The sequence below is a fragment of the Aquarana catesbeiana genome, linkage group LG11 (assembly GCF_042186555.1).
Source record: "Aquarana catesbeiana isolate 2022-GZ linkage group LG11, ASM4218655v1, whole genome shotgun sequence".
NCBI classification, from domain to species: domain Eukaryota; kingdom Metazoa; phylum Chordata; class Amphibia; order Anura; family Ranidae; genus Aquarana; species Aquarana catesbeiana.
Genome location: NC_133334.1, coordinates 255,368,975 through 255,393,799, shown reverse-complemented (window position 1 = coordinate 255,393,799; position 24,825 = coordinate 255,368,975). Strand labels below are relative to the sequence as shown.

At 44.9% G+C, this 24,825-nt stretch overlaps 1 protein-coding gene across 3 annotated transcripts in view; it reads left to right on the top strand.

Annotated features, from left to right (window-relative positions):
* Nucleotides 1-23,027, top strand: part of LOC141112688 (MTOR-associated protein MEAK7-like) — a 28,169-nt gene extending 5,142 nt beyond the window's left edge. For 2 of the 3 annotated variants that reach the window (XM_073605695.1, XM_073605693.1), the window contains exons 2-8: nt 1,602-1,780; nt 11,333-11,566; nt 15,662-15,806; nt 16,466-16,906; nt 18,432-18,550; nt 19,488-19,667; nt 21,796-23,027. In XM_073605695.1, coding sequence (XP_073461796.1) covers nt 1,637-1,780; nt 11,333-11,566; nt 15,662-15,806; nt 16,466-16,906; nt 18,432-18,550; nt 19,488-19,667; nt 21,796-21,915 — 1,383 coding nt within the window. In that variant the 5' untranslated portion in view covers nt 1,602-1,636 and the 3' untranslated portion in view covers nt 21,916-23,027. Of the gene's footprint in view, nt 1-162; nt 336-1,601; nt 1,781-11,332; nt 11,567-15,661; nt 15,807-16,465; nt 16,907-18,431; nt 18,551-19,487; nt 19,668-21,795 lie in introns of all 3 variants that reach the window. The other variant, XM_073605694.1, reaches the window with a different exon arrangement.
* Nucleotides 23,028-24,825: the final 1,798 nt, after the last annotated feature.

Genomic DNA, 24,825 nt, shown 5'->3' with positions numbered 1-24,825 from the left:
AAAGGGCCAGCTTCCCTATCACTGACACAGGAGACCGCACTGTCCTATCACTGACACAGGAGACCGCACTGTCCCTCACAGTCCTGGTGATTGGTGATGTTCGGAGTTCTGGGATTGTCTCTCCATCCAATCATCTGAGTGTTCTGATTTCCTTCTCTGCAGATCAATATCTGATCTCATCATGGAATTTCTGAGCGGAGTATTGATGTGAGGGGGAGGGGAGACAGCTGTGCCCAGTGCCGCGATATATATATATCTCCAGTGACCGCACTCCCTGTATACACACCAAACTTCGTATGGTGGTCACCGCTTCTCTCCCTGCTACATCCTGATTTGTATGTACTGCACATATCCTCCCCTGTATATTGTGTCTGTTGGTATGTCCTGGGTCCCCCCTTCCCAAATGTGTTTTTTTTTTTTTTCAATCCCCCTCCTCCTCTGTGTATCCCGTCTGTCAGTTCCATGTTTCCCCGAAAATAAGAGTCTTATATAAATTTTGGCTACAAAAAAAAATGCATTAGGGCTTATTTTCAGAGGATGTCTTATGTATTTATGTTCAATAATCTACCTGTTTTTTCCCACAGGAATAAAACAATAAAATGTTATTAAAAAGGTTCCTGTCTTCCCTGCCCCCTCCCTGTCAGCTCAATAGTCAGCATGTCAGTAACCCCCAAAATAAGTCCTTGTTAAATCATGTAATCTGTTCTGTAAAAGGATTTTATAATGTCCAGTGTGTGTCTTTATGTAACATTATTGTAGAAAATACCTTTATTTACAGCGCCGCTGGGCGCTCACATGACCCACCGGAGCTCTTCTTTCCCACTCCGAGCACTGCAGAGGGCGGGGCCGCTAACGTCAGGCGGGAAGGTCAAGTGAGCACCCAGCGGCGCTGTAAATAATGTATTTTCTACAATAATGTTATATATAGACACACACTGGACACTTATATAATCCTTGGATTACATGACTTTACAAGAACTTTAACTAGGGCTTATTTTTTTGGGTAGGGCTTATATTGCAGCCTTCCTAGAAAATCGAGATGGGTCTTATTTTTGGTATATTCCATTCTCCACCCTCCCCTATATATCCTGTCTGTTGGTACATTCTACGCTCCACTGTCCCCTATATATCCTGTCTGCTGGTAAATTCCATTCTACACCCTCCCCTATATATTCTGTCTGTTGGTATATTTCATGCTCCTCTCTTGCCTATATAGCCTGGCTGTTGGTTTATCCCATGCTCCACCCTCCCCTATATAGCCTTTCTGTTGGTATAGCCCATGCTCCTCCCTCCCCTATTTATCCTTTCTGTTGATATATCCCATGCTCCTCCCTCCCCTATTTATCCTTTCTGTTGGTATATCCCATGTTCCTCCCTCCCCTATATATCCTTTCTGTTGGTATATTCCATGCTCCTCCCTCCACTATATATCCTTTCTGTTGGTATATCCCCTGCTCCTCCCTCCCCTATATATCCTCTCTATTGGTATATCCCATGCTCCTCCCTCCTCTATATATCCTCTCTATTGGTATATCTCATGCTCCCCCTATATATCCTCTGTTGGTATATTCCACCCATGCTCCTCTCATTTGAATACTTAGATTTTCCAGTGGGTGGTCTTTTGCGGTGACCGGCGATGGGGAACGCAGAAAGTAGCGTCTTCCAGAAGCGCATGGCGCGGGTCCCTCCTGCTGACCAGGCTGAAATTCAGAGCGGTTTCGAAAACCTATGCCAAGCAAAAAACTCCACCAAGAAGAGCCTGGGATTGGCTGCTTTTCAGGTAGGACTCCCATGGGGGCGGAGCAATCAGCTCTCATCTCCTGGACCTTGTGGGGTAACTCCGCTAAATCACATGATATAAGATAATGCAAATAATGTGTAATATTCCTCTGGACTCACTCAGACCAAGCGGATGAAAAGGAGGCAGCGTTGGAGTTCTCCTCTCCCCACAATGCACCTTCCAAGTTCCTTCTACACCTCCCTCTCTTTCCCTCTGCTCTTTCGAAGTGCACTGCATTTGTCTTTTTTCTCCAGTCTGTCTGAGGATTGCAGTCATTTATTGGCCTCCTGGACCAGTGTCACACTTTCTGGATGACTTCTCCGCATGGCTACCCTACTTTCTCTCCTCTGAAGCAACTGCCATCATCCTAGGTGACTTAAACCACTTAAGCCCCGGACCATTTGGCTGCCCAAAGACCAGAGCACTTTTTGCGATTCGGCACTGCGACGCTTTAACTGACAATTGCGCAGTCGTGCGTCGTGGCTCCCAAACAAAATTGATGTCCTTTTTTCCCCACAAATAGAGCTTTTTTTTGTGGTAATAAACAAAAAATAGCGACAATTTTTTAAAACACACTTTTTTTACTTTTTGCTATAATAAATATCCCCAAAAAATATATAAAAAAACATTTTTTTTTCCTCAGTTTAGGCCGATACGTATTCTTCTACATATTTTTGGTAATAAGCGTTTATTGATTGGTTTGTGCAAAAGTTTTAGCGTCTACAAAATAGGGGATAGTTTTATGGCATTTTATTAATCATTTTTTTTTTTTACTAGTAATGGCGGCGATCAGCCCGTCACTCCGGGACCTGTGTGAGCACGGTGACGTCAGCGCATTTCGTCACACCTGACATCGTCCTGGGGCCTGTTGAATGCCACTAAAGCATAATTTCTTGTGTGAATAAGACTGACGGTGAGTGAGCTCTGAATACAGCCATCGTGGGACACATAGTGGCATTCAACAGGCCCCAAGACGACGTCAGGTGTGACGAAACGCTTAGGGGGTGCGACGTCACCGAGTTCATGCAGGTCACGCAGTGACCGGCTGCTTTTGTGAGCCGGCCGGCTCGTTTATACTGCAATCTCTTATTGTTTTAACTGTAAGTGCAATACTTTCTTATTTATATAAAGTAACCGAGGATTTTACACTGGAAGCTTTTATGTCTTTTTGGCAATCAATGGGCAACAAAGATTACATTCTGTGAAGACGCTGGGATCACTGTTCCATCTCTCAAAAGGCCCGGGTTGGGTATTAACCACTTGCCGACCGCCTAACGTAGATATACGTCGGCAGAGTGGCACGGGCAGGCAGAATCACGTATATATACGTGATCTGCCTCCCGCGGGCGGGGGGTCCGATCGGACCCCCCCCCCGGTGCCAGCGGCGGTCGGCATCTGACTGGGAGCGTCGGGAGGCGAGGGGGAGACCATCCGATCGTGGCCCCCCCCTCGCGATCGCTCCCAGCCAATGGGAATCCTCCCCTGCCTGTGTGTAGTTTCACACAGGCAGAGGATGTGATGTCATCTCTCCTCGGTCTGGCAGTTTCCGTCCAGCGCCGAGGAGAGAAGACCTGTAAGTGCACACAACACAAACACACACAGTAGAACATGCCAGGCATACCTTACACCCCCGATCCCCCCCCCGATCGCCCCCCAATCACCCCCCCAATCACCCCCCCCCCCCCCCCTGTCACAAACTGACATTAGCAGTATTTTTTTTTTTTTTTTCCTGATTACTGCATAGTGTCAGTTTGTGACAGTTACAGTGTTAGGGCAGTGAGTGTTAGGCCCCCTTTAGGTCTAGGATACCCCCCTAACCCCCCCTAATAAAGTTTTAACCCCTTGATCACCCCCTGTCACCAGTGTCACTAAGCGATCATTTTTCTGATCGCTGTATTAGTGTCGCTGGTGACGCTAGTTAGTGAGGTAAATATTTAGGTTTGCCGTCAGCGTTTTATAGCGACATGGACCCCCATATACTACCTAATAAATGTTTTAACCCCTTGATTGCCCCCTAGTTAACCCTTTCACCACTGATCACCGTATAACTGTTACGGGTGACGCTGGTTAGTTCGTTTATTTTTTATAGTGTCAGGGCACCCGCCGTTTATTACCGAATAAAAGTTTAGCCCCCTGATCGCCCGGCGGTGATATGCGTCGCCCCAGGCAGCGTCAGATTAGCGCCAGTACCGCTAACACCCACGCACGCAGCATACGCCTCCCTTAGTGGTATAGTATCTGTACGGATCAATATCTGATCCGATCAGATCTATACTAGCGTCCCCAGCAGTTTAGGGTTCCCAAAAACGCAGTGTTAGCGGGATCAGCCCAGATACCCGCTAGCACCTGCGTTTTGCCCCTCTGCCCGGCCCACCCAAGTGCAGTATCGATCGATCACTGTCACTTACAAAACACTAAACGCATAACTGCAGCGTTCGCAGAGTCAGGCCTGATCCCTGCGATCGCTAACAGTTTTTTTGGTAGCGTTTTGGTGAACTGGCAAGCACCAGCCCCAAGCAGTGTCAGGTTAGCGCCAGTACCGCTAACACCCACGCACGCAGCATACACCTCCCTTAGTGGTATAGTATCTGATCGGATCAATATCTGATCCGATCAGATCTATACTAGCGTCCCCAGCAGTTTAGGGTTCCCACAAACGCAGTGTTAGCGGGATCAGCCCAGATACCTGCTAGCACCTGCGTTTTGCCCCTCCGCCCGGCCCAGCCCAGCCCACCCAAGTGCAGTATCGATCGATCACTGACACTTACAAAACACTAAACGCATAACTGCAGCGTTCGCAGAGTCAGGCCTGATCCTTGCGATCGCTAACAGTTTTTTTGGTAGCGTTTTGGTGAACTGGCAAGCACCAGCGGCCTAGTACACCCCGGTCGTAGTCAAACCAGCACTGCAGTAACACTTGGTGACGTGGCGAGTCCCATAAGTGCAGTTCAAGCTGGTGAGGTGACAAGCACAAGTAGTGTCCCGCTGCCACCAAGAAGACAAACACAGGCCCGTCGTGCCCATAGTGCCCTTCCTGCTGCATTCGCCAATCCTAATTGGGAACCCACCACTTCTGCAGCGCCCGTACTTCCCCCATTCACATCCCCAACCAAATGCAGTCGGCTGCATGAGAGGCATTTTCTTTATGTCCTCCCGAGTACCCCTACCCAACGAACCCCCAAAAAAGATGTCGTGTCTGCAGCAAGCGCGAATATAGGCGTGACACCCGCTATTATTGTCCCTCCTGTCCTGACAATCCTGGTCTTTGCATTGGTGAATGTTTTGAACGCTACCATTCACTAGTTGAGTATTAGCGTAGGGTACAGCATTGCACAGACTAGGCACACTTTCACAGGGTCTCCCAAGATGCCATCGCATTTTGAGAGACCCGAACCTGGAACCGGTTACAGTTATAAAAGTTAGTTACAAAAAAAAGTGTAAAAAAAAAAAAAAAAAAAAAACACATACAAAAATATAAAATAAAAAAAAATAGTTGTCGTTTTATTGTTCTCTCTCTCTCTATTCTCTCTCTATTGTTCTGCTCTTTTTTACTGTATTCTATTCTGCAATGTTTTATTGTTGTTATGTTTTATCATGTTTGCTTTTCAGGTATGCAATTTTTTATACCTTACCGTTTACTGTGCTTTATTGTTAACCATTTTTTTGTCTTCAGGTACGCAATTCACGACTTTGAGTGGTTATACCAGAATGATGCCTGCAGGTTTAGGTATCATCTTGGTATCATTCTTTTCAGCCAGCGGTCGGCTTTCATGTAAAAGCAATCCTAGCGGCTAATTAGCCTCTAGACTGCTTTTACAAGCAGTGGGAGGGAATGCCCCTCCCCCCCAACGTCTTCCGTGTTTTTCTCTGGCTCTCCTGTCTCAACAGGGAACCTGAAAATGCAGCCGGTGATTCAGCCAGCTGACCATAGAGCTGATCAGAGACCAGAGTGGCTCCAAACATCTCTATGGCCTAAGAAACCGGAAGCTACGAGCATTTTATGACTTAGATTTCGCCGGATGTAAACAGCGCCATTGGGAAATTGGGAAAGCATTTTATCACACCGATCTTGGTGTGGTCAGATGCTTTGAGGGCAGAGGAGAAATCTAGGGTCTAATAGACCCCAATTTTTGCAAAAAAGAGTACCTGTCACTACCTATTGCTATGATAGGGGATATTTACATTCCCTGAGATAACAAAAAAAATGATTAAAAAAAAAAAAATGAAAGGAACAGTTTAAAAATAAGATAAAAAAATAATAATAATAAAGAAAAAAAAAAAAAAAAAGCACCCCTGTCCCCCCTGCTCTCGCGCTAAGGCGAACGCAAGCGTCGGTCTGGCGTCAAATGTAAACAGAAATTGCACCATGCATGTGAGGTATCGCCGCGAAGGTCAGATCGAGGGCAGTAAGTTTAGCAGTAGACCTCCTCTGTAAATCTAAAGTGGTAACCTGTAAAGGCTTTTAAAAATGTATTTAGTTTGTCGCCACTGCACGTTTGTGCGCAATTTTAAAGCATGTCATGTTTGGTATCCATGTACTCGGCCTAAGATCATCTTTTTTATTTCATCAAACATTTGGGCAATATAGTGTGTTTTAGTGCATTAAAATGTAAAAAAGTGTGTTTTTTCCCCAAAAAATGCGTTTGAAAAATCGCTGCGCAAATACTGTGTGAAAAAAAAAAATGAAACACCCACCATTTTAATCTGTAGGGCATTTGCTTTAAAAAAAATATATAATGTTTGGGGGTTCAAAGTAATTTTCTTGCAAAAAAAAATTATTTTTTTATGTAAACAATAAGTGTCAGAAAGGGCTTTGTCTTCAAGTGGTTAGAAGAGTGGGTGATGTGTGACATAAGCTTCTAGATGTTGTGCATAAAATGCCAGGACAGTTCAAAACCCCCCCAAATGACCCCATTTTGGAAAGTAGACACCCCAAGCTATTTGCTGAGAGTCATGTTGAGTCCATGGAATAATTTATATTGTGACACAAGTTGCGGGAAAGAGACAATTTTTTATTTTTTTTATTTTTTTTTGCGCAAAGTTGTCACTAAATGATATATTGCTCAAACATGCCATGGGAATATGTGAAATTACACCCCAAAATACATTCTGTTGCTTCTCCTGAGTACGGGGATACCACATGTGTGAGACTTTTTGGGAGCCTAGCCGCGTACGGGACCCCGAAAACCAAGCACCGCCTTCAGGCTTTCTAAGGCCGTAAATTTTTGATTTCACTCTTCACTGCCTATCACAGTTTCGGAGGCCATGGAATGCCCAGGTGGCAAAAAAAACCCCCAAATGACCCCATTTTGGAAAGTAGACACCCCAAGCTATTTGATGAGAGGTATAGTGAGTATTTTGCAGACCTCACTTTTTGTCACAAAGTTTTGAAAATTGAAAAAAGAAAAAAAAAAAAATTTTTTTCTCGTCTTTCTTTATTTTCAAAAACAAATGAGAGCTGCAAAATACTCACCATGCCTCTCAGCAAATAGCTTGGGGGGTCTACTTTCCAAAATGGGGTCATTTGGGGGGGGTTTGTGCCACCTGGGCATTCCATGGCCTCCGAAACTGTGATAGGCAGTGAGGAGTAAAATCAAAAATGTACGCCCTTAGAAATCCTGAAGGCGGTGCTTGGTTTTCGGGGCCCCGTACGCGGCTAGGCTCCCAAAAAGTCCCACACATGTGGTATCCCCATACTCAGGAGAAGCAGCTAAATGTATTTTGGGGTGCAATTCCACATATGCCCATGGCCTGTGTGAGCAATATATCATTTAGTGACAACTTTGTGCAAAAAAAAAAAAAAAAAAAAAATTTGTCACTTTCCCGCAACTTGTGTCAAAATATAAAACATTCCATGGACTCAACATGCCTCAAAGCAAATAGCTTGGGGTGTCTACTTTCCAAAATGGGGTCATTTGGGGGGGTTTTATGTCATCTGGGCATTTTATGGCCTTCAAAACTGTGATAGGTAGTGAGGAGTAAAATCAAAAATGTACGCCCTTAGAAATCCTGAAGGCAGTGATTGGTTTTCGGGGCCCCGTACGCGGCTAGGCTCCCAAAAAGTCCCACACATGTGGTATCCCCATACTCAGGAGAAGCAGCTAAATGTATTTTGGGGTGCAATTCCACATATGCCCATGGCCTGTGTGAGCAATATATCATTTAGTGACAACTTTTTGTAATTTTTTTTTTTTTTTTTGTCATTGTTCAATCACTTGGGACAAAAAAAATGAATATTCAATGGGCTCAACATGCCTCTCAGCAAATTCCTTGGGGTGTCTACTTTCCAAAATGGGGTCATTTGTGGGGGTTTTGTACTGCCCTGCCATTTTAGCACCTCAAGAAACGACATAGGCAGTCATAAATTAAAGGCTGTGTAAATTCCAGAAAATGTACCCTAGTTTGTAGACGCTATAACTTTTGCGCAAACCAATAAATATACACTTATTGACATTTTTTTTACCAAAGACATGTGGCCGAATACATTTTGGCCTAAATGTATGACTAAAATTGAGTTTATTGGATTTTTTTTAGAACAAAAAGTAGAAAATATCATTTTTTTTCAAAATTTTCGGTCTTTTTCCGTGTATAGCGCAAAAAATAAAAACGGCAGAGGTGATCAAATACTATCAAAAGAAAGCTCTATTTGTGGGAAGAAAAGGACGCAAATTTCGTTTGGGTACAGCATTGCATGACCGCGCAATTAGCAGTTAAAGCGACGCAGTGCCGAATTGTAAAAAGTGCTCTGGTCAGGAAGGGGGTAAAACCTTCCGGGGCTGAAGTGGTTAAAGCGGTGTTCTGCCCGAAAAAAAAAAAAAAATTAAAAGCCAGCAGCTACACATACTGCAGCTGCTGGCTTTTAACAATAGGACACTTACCTGTCCTGGAGTCCCACAATGTCGGCACCGCAGCTGATATTTCCATCAGCTGTCGGGTGCTGCCGCCGCCGCCGCCATTGCGAGTAAGGGAACCCGGCAGTGTAGCCTTATGGCTTCACGCCGGGAACCTTGCTGCGCATGCACGAGGCCCCGCTCCTCTCTCCTACTGACCCGGCGACAGGGAGAGGAGGATGGAGCCCCGGGGGTCATGTCATGGGCCGCTGCCTGGACTCCTGGAAGTGGGAACAGGATACCTGTCAAAGACAGGTATCCTGTCCCCCCCCCTCCCCCAAAAGGTGCCAATTGTGACACCAGAGGGGAAGAGGAGACAAATGAGCGGAAGTTCCACTTTTGGGTGGAACTCTGCTTTAAGCCACAAGCGAGTGCGATCTCCTGTAATAGGAGATCATTTGGAGTCAGTGAGCGGCAGTGTGTGCAGAGGTGGAGGTCTTTATCCCTTTTAACCATGACTCTTGGGTGTATCGTGTGTTAATTTCATGTTTGAAAATCACCTTAAAACAGTGGACTATTTAAAATGTGATCTAATCAATTAATGATAGTATTCACTCACATGAGAGCATAGCGCAACTTAATATAGAAAATACTTTTAACCTCCCTGGACACAATCGCTCCTCTCTCTACATGCAGAATCAGGCCTGCTATGCTACAACCCTGGCAAACAGACGACATCAGAAGTCTCAAAAGATGCAACCGTGCTCTTGAGCGAGCGTGGCGTAAAACGTAATCCTTGCAATACTTCACCCTCTACAAATCTGACCTTCTCAAATACAACTCCTGCCCCCACACTGCTAAACAAACCTACTACTCCTCTCTCATCAAAACCCTCTCATCCAAATCTTGTCAACTCTTTTCTACCCATAATTCCTTACTTCACACCTCAATGCCTCCACCCACCAACTTGCTTACTGCCCAGGAGATTGCCAATCATTTCAAAAGCAAAATCGGTACAATTTGTGATGAGATGTCCAGCTTCCTCCCCCCAACCGACACACCAGGTCCAACACTGCACTAAATACTTTCCTCCTTCAGCCCTGTTACCACTGAGGAAGCTGCGAAACTCCTTTCCATGGCCCCCCTCACCACATGTCCCCTGGATCCTGGACCTTGTCCCCTCACAATTACTGCTACCACCTTCCTGCTCTATCCTAAACTCTCTAATCTACATCTTCAACCTCTCCCTCTCTTCTGGCACCTTTCCCTCCCTGCTCAAACATGCACTGGTTAATCTCATACTTACAAAAAATTAAAAAACCTCACTGGAGACCCATCTCCCTGCTCCCATTTGCCTCAAAGCTTCTTGACTGCCTTGTCCGCAACCATATGAGTTGCTACCTCACTGACAACAACCTTCTCAATCCCGTAAAGTCCGCTTCCGCCCACAACATTCCACTGAAACTGCCCTACTAAAACTCACCAACAACCTACTAACTGCTAAAACCAATGGCCAGTTCTCCATATTCATACTCTTGGACCTTTCTGCTGCCTTCGTCACAGTTGACCACTCACTCCTCCTCCTCGAAAAACTCCACTCCTTTTGCCTCTGTCACTCTGCTCTTTCATGGTTCTCCTCCTACCTATCTCAGCTTACTTTCAGTGTCACATATAACACCATCATCTCCTCTTCGTCTTTCTGTTGGGGTACCCCAAGGCTCCATCCTTGGGCCCCTCCTATTCTCTCTGTGTACCTCTTCCCTGGGCCAGTTTATAACCTTCCATGGCTTCCAATACCACCTCTATGCTGACAACACCCAGATCTATCTCTCCACTCCTCAACGCATCCCCTTGATCTCCTCACGTATCACAAACTTACTGAGCAACATATCAGTATAGATGTCACACCACTTACTCAAACCCAATCTTTCTAAAAGTGAGTTTGTTATATTTCCTCCTTCTCAGTCCCCTCCCCATGACTTTACCATTGAGATCAATAGCACAACACATGCCAGCGTTGCTGGGTGTAATCCTAGACTCTGACCACTCCACTTCAGCCCCCACATCCAATCACTGGCTACATCTTGCCGCCTTAACCTCCTCAAAATTTCCAGAATTCGCCCCTACTACTGCAAATCCCTCCTCATCGGCCTACCCTTATGGAGGCTATCCTCCTTCAGTCTGAAGGGGCGATAACAAACTCTTTAATAAACTTAATGTTTTAATTATAATAGAAATTATCCGAATGTTTTTTGTTCTTTTGGATTTTTTGAATGTTTGGCTTGAAAGGGAGGGGTGCCGAGATTCATGTTGGGAGGGGGGATTTTGGCTTTAGAGGGTGGAGCAAGGGTGGGGTGCTGGGTACCAAGATTTGTGTTGGAAGGGGGGATTTGGGCCTGAGAGGGTGATCTTTTTGTTTGGGAGGGGGTAAAGGTTGGTGTTAGAAGGGGGTATGTGATCCTAGTTGGGGGTGAACATTTGTGTTGGTAGAGGGGTTTGGGCATAGCATGGGGCAAAGTTTTGTGTTGGGAGAGCTGAATCCCCCCCCCCCCTTCAGGGAAATCGTTATCTACATGTACATCACCATCTAGTGGATGAAGGGGAGATTTACATCTGTAGGGATGGGAGTTTCCAGGCTGCATGATATTTTCCTGCAGAGGGGGAGACTCTAATTTGAAATATCCTATCATCACCTAAATCCAGACACCTCTGTTTTTCCCAGGATTCCATCGGAAGCTCCCTGCCCAGCGCCATGTCTAATCGGATCTTCCATGGTATACAGAGCGAGAACCCCACCAGCAAGGCCTCTCCCGCCACCCCGGAGATTAGAAGGGAGCAATACGCTTTGTTCATTGTCGATATTCTGAGAGGAACAGCGGATGAGAAAGGCGCCATCACCGTTCACATGATGACATCAGACAACAAAGAGGAAGTGACAGGACAAGAGGTGCAGAAGGTGAGCCTCCATGTTGTGTCACGTGTAGCTCCACATTGGGCCACCTCCCTGATACCAGAGTCATTGTGCCCCTATAACACTCCTTGGCCAACCGCAATCAGTGTGCCATGTGGCCAATGGACACTGGAAAGGTGTTACACCGCACCCTGAATCTGCCATAATGCCGGGACCCTCATAATGAGGTGTGGTTCACACGAGGCATTTTAATCCATTCCTCATGCAGGGCTGTGCTTACTGTCTCTGGGATGTACAGATGTTGTGGACATCCCTGTGCTGGCTGTGATCACTGCCTGTTGCTGAAGCTGGACGTGTCGCAGCATGCTGTGTGCATCATCAGTTCCACTCACAGTTCTCATCAGGAACATGCATAGAAGGGTGACACACAATGCGTACAAAGGCAGCGTTGTCACCATGGAAATGTGGAGCCGGGCCTTTTATATAAACATTTGACAGCCATTGCAGCAAAAAGGAATAATCACTTCACCCGGGTGGATGTCATATGACGTCCTGGGAGTGAAGTGGTTATACCGGGATGATGTCTGCACATGCAGGTATCATCCCGGTATCAAAATTTACAGCCGGAAATTGTAAAGCAGAAGTGACTTGAGGTGGCTGAACAGCCACTTGATCACTTCTACGGGCCTGTGGTGGAAGGGGATTTCCCTGCGACCGCTGCAGCCAGTGCGCATCGGCTGCACTACACAGAAGGAGAGGAACTGATGTTTTTGTCTCTGTGACCTCAAAAAACCAGAAGCAAGCAGCATTTTATCACTTCCGATCTGTGTCTGATGGACTGTATTGGAGGCCAGGGAGAGATCTGGGGTCTAGACCCCCCCCCCCCCCCCCCCACAGATCTCTCCATAAAGAGGACATGTCACGGCCAATGCTATCACAAGGGATGTTATCCATCCCTTGTAATAGCAATAAAGTTGAAAAAAAAAATTGAAGAGACAGTGTAAAAAATGTTTTAAATAAATTAATAATTAATAAAAAATTCAAGCTCCCCCCTCCCCTGGTGCTCAAATGCAAATGGGAACACATACATAAGGTCCCGCACGCATATGTAAATGGTGTCAGAGCAAGAACAATGATGTTGGCTCCAGACTTGTGTAACTCTAAACTGGTAACCTGTAAAGGTATTTTAAAGTGTTCCCTATAGAGATGTTTAGGTATTGCAGTTTGGCGCCATTTCACAATGTAATTTTAAAGCATGACATGTTAGGTATCTATTTAGCTTAGGTTCACATATATGCGTTTTTAAGTGCATTTTGCAGCAACGCACTACAGTCCATTTAACGTGGTTTCCTATGGCATATGTTCACATCTGTCGATTTTAAGGGGAACCCCATGCCAGTTTTTTTTTTTTAAATGGCATGGGGTCCGCGGTGCCGTAAGGAAGTTCACCTCTCCCCCCTCCCTCTGTGCAATCTTCTGAGACATGTCACAGGTCCCAGAAGATTGTCCGGCCAATCATAGCACACGGCTCGTGAAGCCACAGCCGGGTGCCCACAGTCAGAATGCCGGCACCGCAGAGAGAAGGGGAAGAGGAGCGGGGCTTCTTTCGCCCGCATCGCTGGACTGTGGGACAGGTGAGTGTCCAATTTATTAATATTTTTGTAGCTGCTGACTTTAAAGCAGAGTTCCCACCCATATAAAAGAGTATTTTTTGCTAAAAAACTGCGTAAATATCGCGTGACATAAAAAATTGCAGCACCCACCATTTTTTTTCTCTAGGGTCTCTGATATATATCTATAAGTCGTGGCCAAAATTGTTGGCACCCCAGAAATTTTTCCAGAAAATCAAGTATTTCTCATAAAAAAAGTATTGCAGTAACACATGTTTTGCTATACACATGTTTATTCCCTTTGTGTGTGTTGGAACAAAACAAAAAAGGAGGAAAAAAGCAAATTGGACATAATGTCACACAAAGTTCCAAAAATGGGCTGGTCAAAATTCTTGGCACCCTTTCAAAATTGTGAATAAATAAGATTGTTTTAAGCATGTGATGCTCCTTTAAACTCACCTGGGACAAGTAACAGGTGTGGGCAATATAAAAATCACACCTGAAAGCAGATAAAAAGGAGAGAAGTTCGCTTAGGCCTCTTTCACACGGACTGTCAGTTCAGGTCCGCCTGTCAGTTTTTTAGGCGGACCTGAACGGACACTCCATGGAGGTCTATGGAGCGTCGGATGTCAGCAGTGACATGTCCGCTGACATCCGACCCTCTCCGATCCGAAAAAGTGTAACGGAGGAAAAACCTACTTTTCCATCCGTTACCGGATCGGGTGACGACGGACTCTACGGTCCGTCATCATCCGATCTCCCATAGGGGAGAGCGGCGCTCTGACAGGTCCGTCGCTGCACAGTGTGCAGCGATGGACCTGTCATCTTCCTGCTCAGCGGGGATCGGCGGAGCGATCCCCGCTGAGCAAGCGGATGTTCACGGGGCGGATCATCACTGATCCGCCCCATGTGAAAGAGCCCTAAGTCTTTGCATTGTGTGTCTGTGTGTGCCACACTAAGCATGGACAACAGAAAGAGGAGAAGAGAACTGTCTGAGGACTTGAGAACCAAAATTGTGGAAAAATATCAATCTCAAGGTTACAAGTCCATCTCCAGAGATCTAGATTTGCCTTTGTCCACAGTGCGCAACATCATCTAGAAGTTTGCAACCCATGGCACTGTAGCTAATCTCTCTGGGTGTGGATGGAAGAGAAAAATTGATGAAAGGTTGCAACGCAGGATAGTCTAGATGGTGGATAAGCAGCCCCAAACAAGTTCCAAAGAAATTCAAGCTGTCCTGCAGGCTCAGGGAGCATCAGTGTCAGCGCAAACTATCCGTCGTCATTTAAATGAAATGAAACGCTATGGCAGGAGACACAGGAGGACCCCACTGCTGACATAGAGACATAAAAAAGCAAGACTACAGTTTGCCAAAATCCTTCTGGGAAAACATCTTGTGGACAGATGAGACCAAGATAGAGCTTTTTGGTAAAGCACATCATTCTACTGTTTACCGAAAACGGAATGAGGCCTACAAAAAAAAGAACACAGTACCTACAGTGAAACATGGTGAAGGTTCAATGATGTTTGGCGTTGTTTTGCTGCCTCTGGCACTGGGTGCCTTGAATGTGTGCAAGGCATCGTGAAATCTGAGGATTACCAAAGGATTTTGGGTCGCACTGTAGAACCCAGTGTCAGAAAGCTGGGTTTGCGTCTGAGATCTTGGGTCTTAATGCAGGACAATGACCCCCAAACATACATCCAAAAGCACCCAGAAATGGATGGCAACAAAGAGCTGGAGAGTTTTAAAGTGGCCAGCAATGAGTCCAGATCTAAATCCCATTGAACACCTGTGGAGAGATCTTAAAATTGCTGTTGGGAAAAGGCGCCCTTCCAATAAGAGAGACCTGGAGCAGTTTGCAAAGGAAGAGTGGTCCAAAATTCTGGGTGAGAGGTGTAAGAAGCTTATTGATGTTTATAGGAAGCGACTGATTTCAGTTATTTTTTTCCAAAGGGTGTGCAACCAAATATTAAGTTAAGGGTGCCAAGAATTTTGACCAGCCCATTTTTGGAGTATTATGTGACATTATGTCCAATTTGCTTTTTTTTTTTTTTTCCTCCCTTTTTTTGTTTTGTTCCAATACACACAAAGGGAATAAACATGTGTATAGCAAAACATGTGTTACTGCAATACTTTTCTGTGAGAAATACTTGATTTTCTGGAAAAAATTCTGGGGTGCCAACAATTTCGGCCATGACTGTATATCTCTCAAATTTTTAGAGGTTCGAAGTAATTTTCTAGCAAAAAATTTTGATTTTTACATATAAGTGAGAAGTGTCAGAATTGGCCCGGTATTGAAGTGGTTAAGGAAAAAGTAACAACTATTTTATTTATTTTTTTAATCAGGATTCAGCTCCCTGGTTCCCAACCTGCAGTCAGAGGGCCATGTGTGGCCCTTGGACCTCAGCAGTCTGACTATCATTCCCTCTAGCATGAAGGCTGAGCAGCCAGTCTTTTTGATTTAATAGACTAACGCAGAACTCGGTGAACATACGTGGTAACAAGGAATGACGGTCTCTCTCTCCCCAGTTCCTGGAGGATCTGATTTGGGCGGTGGTGTACGTACTACAGCGAGAAAACGCATTAAGCGGCTGGAGCCTGGAAAACACCCGGGACTGTAAATCAGGGACACTCACTCTGGCCGCACAGCTGCTGTCACAGTTACATTCAGCAGGTATGTGATATTTGCACTAGGAATGCACCGATACCATTTTTTTTACAATGAGTACAAATACCGATACTTTTTTTTCTTTAGTGCTCGCCGATACCAATTACCGATACCTATCGCAACTGTTTTGTTTTCACTTCAGCTGTAAGCAATGGTACAAAGCATTGAAAAGTTATTTACAAAGGAAATAAATCGATTTTTTTTTTTTTTTTTTTAATTTTGCGCTTTTTAATTAAAGCTGATTAGAGTAAATTAAGGGGTTAAACAGAGGAACATTTGTTCATCCCATTTGATCTGCAGATGAAGAAACAGATTCAAAAAGAAACAATGTTTCTTTTTATTTTAGTGTTTCAGCATCTGAGCAATGTTGTTAACAAAACATTGCCAGCTGTTTTTTTTTTTTTTTTGACAGCTCCAATTACCGGACTTCTTTAACACTTCAGCTGTCAACAGGGGAGACCCACTGACAGCTCAAAGAACCGAGCCTGAAAGTATCGGTTTCAGATATCAGTGCATTTGCACGAGTACCGATACTTGTGCAAATACTCGGTATCGGCACCGATACTGATACTAGTATCGGTGCAACCCTAATTTCCACCTTTTTGATATTTCCCTTCCTTGTTTTACTGAGCTACAGACAATTTTTCTCACCTTCTGTGTTCCAGGTGAACAGACCCTTAAAGAGGTGGAGTGCCTTAGTTCCTCCTTCACCCAGACCTCTATAACAGACTGGCTGTACAGGGCTCCAATAGTTTCTATGTTCCTGCGGATCGTGGTGACGCTGGGTTTGTCCATCATGAAGGAGAGCACAGAGCACCAGCTGGACCTCAGCTCTCTGGTACCAAAATGTAAGAAAGGGAAGAAGACGTCCTTCTGCAGCCTCCTGGACTTCCCTTCCGTCATGTTTCTGAATTCTCACCTCCCCTCTGAAATGCAGCAGCGCTGGCGTCTCCTCTTCTCCACCCAGATTCACGGAGAGAGCTTCTCCCAGCTCTGTGGACACCTGGTGGACCAGGGACCGAGCCTGCTGGTCCTCCGGGACTCTGATGGCTTCATCTTTGGAGGGTTCGCCTCGCAGAGCTGGGAGGTAAAGCCACAGTTTAAAGGTGAGGTTCTAGGCTACCAAAACAGAGCAACAGTGGGGAACCAGTGCCATAACAGAGCTGTGGCAGGAGACCAGTGCCATAAAAAAGGCCAAGGCTGGGGACCAGTACCCTAACAGATCCAGCATAGGGAACCAGTGCAATTACAGTGCAATGACAGGGGACCAGTACCAGCATAGGGAACCAGTGCAATTACAGGGGACCAGTGTCATACAGTGCCTTGAAAACATTTTCATACCCCTTGAAATTTTCCACATTTTGTCATTTTACAACCAAAAACGTAAATGTGTTTTATTGGGATTTTATGTAATAGACCAACAACAAAGTGGCACATAATTGTGAAGTGAAAGGAAAATTATAAATGGCTTTCAACATTTTTTACAAATATGTGAAAAGTGTGGCGTGCATTTGTATTCACCCCCCTTTACTGTGATACACCTAACTAAAATCTAGTGGAACCAATTGCCTTCAGAAGTCACCTGTGTTTTTCATTTAATTTCAGTATAAATACAGCTGTTCCGTGAAGCCCTCAGAGGTTTGTTAGAGAACCTTAGCGAACAAACGGCATCAAGAAGGCCAAGGAACACACCAGACAGGTCAGGGATCAAGTTGTGGAGAAGTGTAAAGCAGGGTTAGGTAATAAAAAAAACATCCCAAGCTTTGAACATCTCACGGAGCTCTGTTCAATCCATCATCCGAAAATGGAAAGAGTATGGCACAACTGCCAACCTACCAAGACATGGCCGTCCACCTAAACTAACAGGCCGGGCAAGGAGAGCATTAATCAGAGAAGCAGCCAAGAGGCCCATGGTAACTCTGGAGGAGCTGCAGAGATCCACAGCTCAGGTGGGAGAATCTGTCCACAGGACAACTATTAGTCGTGTTCTCCACAAATCTGACCTTTATAGAAGAGTGGCAAGAAGAAAGCCATTGTTGAAAGAAAGCCATAAGAAGTCCGTTTGCAGTTTGCGAGAAGCCATGTGGGGGACACGGCAAACATGTGGAAGAAGGTGCTCTGGTCAGATAAGATATGTGTGGCGGAAAACTAACACTGCACATCACCCTGAACACACGATTCCCACTGTGAAACATGGTGGTGGCAGCCAGGATAGGCGACCAGAGCCATAACTGAGCCAGGATACGGGACCAGTGCCTTTTGTAGAGCAGTGACAATACTCCTCCATTCCCCATCTCTAAATGACACCAATGGTTAATATGATTATTATATCCTTCATTATTTCCAGCAGTGTTTCTAGTCATTTTTAATCATTTGGTCACTATACTGTTGCTGATTGTGTTATTGCCCCAGTGAACAGACCCACCCTGTGCCTGCTGGGGTGTTTCCCCTCCTCCCACACACCGCACTTGCTGGCCCATTGATGTTGGCAAAAAGGATAGGATTGAGCAACTGTCAATTTATGTCTCTGGATATCTTAAGCCACATCTCTGTGCCAGCACTGAGCCCCTCCCCTTGATGATATTGTGGAACCTCCATTATATGACAACTCAATATTTTTATCCTCAATAGGAGACAGCAGATGCTTCCTCTTTACTGTGTCCCCACATCTTGATATCTACACCTACACTGGTTATAATGACCACTACATGTACCTGAACCACGGACAACAGACCATGCCGAATGGACTGGTGAGTGTCTCCCTCCCTCTGTCCATTAACCAATCCTGCATGCAATCTGTAGATTAACATTCCCATGAAAGATGCCCCATGCAGAGGGAATGCAATTCTCAGTTCTACATTTGACAGGTAGCACCTGATATTGTGGGCCCCCACTAACGATCAGGAACCAGAGTTGTTTCCGATCGTGTGACCAATATATCAGCTACTGTGTGAAATGGTAATCACATAAAGCCTTAAAGTGATTGTAAACCCCAGTTTTGTTTTGTTTTTTAAATAACAAACATGTCATACTTAACTCCACTGTGCAGTTTGTTTTGCACAGAGTGGCCCCGATCCTCCTTTTCTGGGGTTCCCCTTGCGGTGCTATCAACTTTTCCCTGTATCGTATAACCCCCCTAGGAGAAGCGCTCTCCTGGGGGGTTACCTTGCGGGCATCCTCCTAAGTCCAGCATTTGCATCCATAGACACAGAATGCCAGGCTCGGCCCCAGCGCCCACGTCATTGGATTTGATTGACAGCAGTGGGAGCCAATGGCTGCATTGCTATCAATCTGTCCAATCAAGAGCCGAGAACCCCGAGCAGAGAAGGTGAGCACGTCTCCGCCGAGGGAACGAAGGGCTCAGGTGAGTAAAACCTGAGCATGCATTAAGGTGAAAAAACACGAGGGTTTACAACCCCTTTTTTAAGGTTCATTCTCAAAAAAAACAAAAAACTGATGTCCGTGCAGCATGACAATGGCCTCTAAATACTACAGTAGCTGTAAGATACAATTACATCATTAAAAATTGAATAAAGAAATTTGAGGATGTTAATAATTGTATTGGTTTATTTTATAATTTGGCCCATTTGCTATCCTATAATAAAAAAACAAAAGCAGCAAATGTATTCAACAGCTTGCCAAATGACGTACATGTCCTTAATGTCAGATGTGTTTGGTTTCCGGCAGGGCATGGGAGGACAACATGAATATTTTGGTCTGTGGATCGATAGCAACTTCGGGAAAGGACACAGCAAAGCCAAGCCGCGGTGTACCACCTATAACAGTCCTCAGCTGTCCGCCAAAGAGGATTTCACTATAGACACCCTGGAGGTCTGGGCACTTGGAGAGCTGCCGGAACACCTACAGGTAGGAAGGAAAAATCCTCAGGAAATTCAGCTTCATACCAGTGCTGCATCCACTATGAGCCTTCCATGTGATTTATGTCTGACTTTCATTTGCGGTAACCTTATTCTAGGCACAGCCAGGCAACTAGCATTTTCAGAAGAAAGTAAGCCAAGGTTACCAATCTGAAGCAGTTAAAGAAGCTGTGCACATAATCTCTGATTATATTATTCAGGATTTATACACTCACTGGAGTGCAGTGAATTGGTAAACTTGATTCTTTGGAAAAAACATTACAGCTGTGTATTAGAAAGCCCGCCATTTATACCCTTCCCTATCCCAAGTTTCCAGATTTAGTACACAGTGCTTCTTAAGCCGGACATACATGGATTCAAAATTCAGCCAGTTCAGCGGGGACCATTTGAATTTAGATCCATGTATGGGCAGGCTGGTTGTAGACACGTCTCTTGATTGATGTGTGTACAACCAGCCTGGCGATTATTTTATTTTTTTCCCCCAACGCTAGCGACGCTGATCATTAACAAGCAATAATAGGTGAATAGAAATGGCGCTGCTAATGTGTAATATGTAATCAAGTGTTAAATTAAAGTGTTATGTGCAAAAAACACAAACAACTTTAGAAAACTGCAACACCTTCTAAAAAGTGCAAGTGCAATAATAGCTGATCAAAGTATTACAGTAATAACTGTGAGCATAACTAAAGTCCATAAATGTAAGTAAAGTCCATAAATTCATAGGATTTCAGTAAAAATTTGGAGTGAAGAAAGTGCTGCGAAAAATGTGCATAAAGCCGGGCAAATTCTTTATGTCACTCTTGTGCCCCCCTTATGTGCTGCACTCAACAGATGACACTACCCATTAAAGGGTGACCAGCCTTCACCATACCAAATCACTGTAAATAGGGCCTCCACCCCAGTGAGCTCATGAAAAGACAATAATAATACCCATAGCGTAACCCAGTTAAACTATTGTTTATTGCGCAGAAAATGGGTAGACTTACAAGAATCAGGCGTTGTGTACAAAATTCAGGAAGTCTGGGTCGTGGACCAAACCGGATGTGACGTAGTGACACAAATGGCTCCGACTTGCGCGTTTTGTCACAAAGACGTTATCGGAAGCGGCGCTATGTTGCGCCACCATCCGGTTTAAATGGGGTGCAGTAGCCTAGCAACCTGAGACCATGTGACTCGGGCCATAGTATTCTGACGGCGGGGAAAGCTCCCTGCTTTCAGGATACAATACTACTACAGCAGGAATGATTCCCCTATCCACATTGAATGTGTGGATGGGGGAATCAAAACATTTTCTTTTGTTCAGCCTGCTGGTTGAATGAACAAAAAAATGCATAGTGTATGGGCTACCTTAGGTTTTGGGCTCATGTCCACCTGTCCATGAATTGTGCAGCCTCCCGCTCATGCTGCAGTACGTGGGTGGGACTACAGTAAGCTGTATGAAGGGCTGGTGCCTGAACCAGGAGACGTGTGGGCTGCATATTCGATGTCTTCAGAAACTTTCAGAGGGTGAGGGATACCGAACGTTAGAGAAATTTGGGTATTAGGACAGCCAGGGGCAGGAAAGCGTGTGCCAGGATGAAAATAAAAGCCACTCCGCATGGAGACGGCATCTCTGGAGCCAACTTAAAGCCTGTATAATCCCAATCACTAAAATCTTATATAAGCTTTGACATATTCATTCAATTTCAAACGTTGTTTTCCATGTGTTGAATATGCAGCTTTCACAGAGGTCCTTGTTCAGGCATTTCCTGATATAGGGTGACCGCACTCTGTTGCTGTCCTCCAGTTTCTCTTCTGCGTTGCCGCACGCATTCCTGGAGGAGACTACCAGCGGCCCTTTCTTTCCCTTTCCTGAACCCCTAGGGCCATATTTCTCTCACTGCTACAAGGCCCTATTCCTGCCACTGTCCATGGGGCAGGAATATTAACTACATCCATGAGGCACCTAACTGTGTCCATGGGGCGCCTAACTATGCCCTTTGGCACCTAATAACATCTGTGGACTGTCTAACTACAACCATGGGGTTCCTAACTACTTTCCCCAACATCCTGTGTGTGGACCCCCTTGCTGTTGGGAACTTTGACTTCATAAAACCAAATAATTATTATGTTTTCAGGCCAAAAACAAGAAGAGTGTACTGGACGCGGACCCGGAGGCACGGGCTCTGCTGGAGATGACAGGAAGGGTACGTCAGAGCGATGGACTGAGGGATAAAGAAGAAGACGAGGAGAGTTAAACCGCAGCCTCTGTGACAAGTTGTTCAGCTGCAGAGCCTCTGTAGGATGGGTTTTTATTTCCATATTGTGACCACATGGGGGTGACACAGCAGAGATCTAACTGGAGACCTGTGCTACAGAATGTGCTAATCTCAGGAGTCTACTGGTCACTGACCAGCCTGTGGCCTGCAGCTCCTGTTCCTCCTCTCTGGGAAGAAAGTTCTGCTTTATATACATTGACGTGCTTAAGTGAATTGCACTGAACACAAAGGAAGATTCAAATTTTGTGTTCAGACACAGCCAGCTACCTCGACCAGCAGGAATGGCTCGCCTATTGGGTGCTTCTTCCAGATGCCTCTCCCAGAATCACAAAATACGTCCTCCATACGTCCTCGATGATGTAAGGTCTACACACACCAAGTGTCCTCATGCCCTGTATGTTCAACACCAAACATTTTTAACATATTTTATGAAGGCAAATAGTTATTTTTGTTGCTCCTGCTGTCCCATGAGAGGTGCGCTAGAGTCTGCAACCGTTCAGCCAGTTCAAATCTGCCAGCCCCTGTCTTCTGCAGATCTATTCTGTGTAGTTCAGATTGGATGGCTGTCTCCTGAAGATCAATATCCCTCCCCCAGGATATTATTTTAAAGTGACCGACTACTGTAGATCCGTGCCTCCCACCCCCATAAAAAAAAGTGGAAGTTTATTCCACCAAACACTTACCTCTTTTTGGAATTGGGGTCCCTGCAGTCACACCAACATCTGCCTCACTAACACATTTGCCTCTTAGTTGCAGCCTGGGGGGTTTTAGTTTTGGAGCAAGGCAGAGGAGGTGATTGGCTGTCTGTATCTTGCACAGAATGCAAACTGCCATATTCATAATGGGGGGGGGAACAGCAGATCTAAAGGTGTTTTTTTTTTTTTTAATTGCAGGTTTGTGCACACTGCATGTAGTAAGGTGTCTTACAACAAGGTGCCTAACGATGTCCATGGGGTGCTGTCTCTTCTGTCCATTTAGCCACTGGGACTTTTATACAGGAAATTATTTAAGGATTACAGGTTGCTAATCACAGCTTAGCTATAGCCATGATCAGCAGTCATTTTATATATTATAACACAGTTGCACATGTTGCTCAAAAAGAGTTTTTTTACTTGAAAATGGGAAAAAAACACCCGTTAGTGCCTGGATAGCTGATATTATACCACCCCAAAACACACGCCTCCCCTCCCCCTGCAGCCATCACAAGTACTGCCATCTTCTGACAGTTATCAAAGAGAAAATAGTCATAAGAGTACATCAGGGGGAAGATGGAAGCTTGCTGGATTGGGATCTTTGAAGGCGGTTCTGGGATGCAGTTATCAGGTTTATTTACAATGAGGATAAACTATGGCCTCCATCACATTTTCTAGCATGTTGGCGAACTTCAAATGAAACGCTGCAAAGAACGGCACAGTCACAGATGGCAGCTAGGTGTAACCCTATACATGCTAAACTAAATTACACCAAATGATATGAGATTATTTTTACCAAGATCCATTAATTCACACACATCGGAGGCCTGAACGCCATCTCCTTGAACAGGAAATTTGAGCTGTACATCATTATCTGTTAGAAGTTAATAAAAGTTTCAATCAATTTATGCTGTTGTTTTATCCTGTTTTTTTCTGTGGTAATTATACAGCTTTTTAAAGAAAACTGTGTCCAATGCTCCTAACTGTGTTCTTAGAGATCCTAAAAATCTTTCTCTCTTTTTCTTTCTCCCCCCCCCCCTCCAATAGAAGGTTTTATATATGAATAACATACTTGGAGCTACCAACTGGGGAACTACAAGTCCCAGGATGAGGATCTGGTGCCCGACAGGGACTTTATGTTCTCTTTCCTGTAGGTAAGAGAATTGTATTTTTTTCCAGAGCTCAAAGATTTCCACCATTTGGATGTTCAAACTATGTGCTGGACATCTGTCAAGCTCTGAAGCATTTTATGTACACAGCTATTCATGTGTTCAGAAACCATGCCAACCTCTGGAGAGTTGGGGACCAGCACTATGTGTTGCAGTTTCTCTTTAATAAACCTGCCTCTCATTCCTTTCCATGGACTTGCCCGTCATTCCTTCCCATAAACCAGCCCCTCCATTCCTTCCTACAAACCAGATGATGGATGTGTGTTTTGTAACCGCGCTCCCTAATTATGAATATATTAAACTTTAAAAACAAGACAAGTGCTTAAATAAATACTGTATATAACAAGTGCTCAATAAAGTGCATTCTGTGCAATGGTCCATATACAGCCACCAGGTGTCTCCAAATGGTACATAATAGATGGTAAATTGACTGCTGTCTTATCAGTTCCACACCACAGTGCTTTAATGTTCTCCTCCTCCAACACACAGCCCACTCACCGGACTCGCATGACCCCTATTACAGGTAGTCACATTAAGCAGAATGAGGATGCCGTTTCTGATGTTCCTCTCGGCCGATCAGCATGGCAGCAAACTTGGATACACACTAGATCTCCCAAAAAATGGTATAAAAAGAGGAGGAATGCCTCGCATGGTGAAGTACATAATTTTTATTAAAATAAACACTATAAAAGTTACTTACAATGGAAAAAATTTAACAGAGCTCACAATTTTTGCAGGGACGCTGATATGCGCTCCACCTGCATTCCACAAATGGTGTAAGTGACATGTCACGCAAGATCCCACCCTCTGCGTTTCGTCAACACATCTGACATTATGAGGGGTGACCCCTGGTGGAGCGCATATCGGCGTCCCTGCAAAAATCTTGAAAATCACCATGGGAGGTATTCCCCCTTTTTTTTAAAATTCTGTTTTTGGGAGATCTAGTTTGTGTCTGAGTTTGGCCCTGCTGATCAGCCGAGAGGAACGTCAGAAACGGCATCCTCATTCTGCTTAACTACCTGTAATAG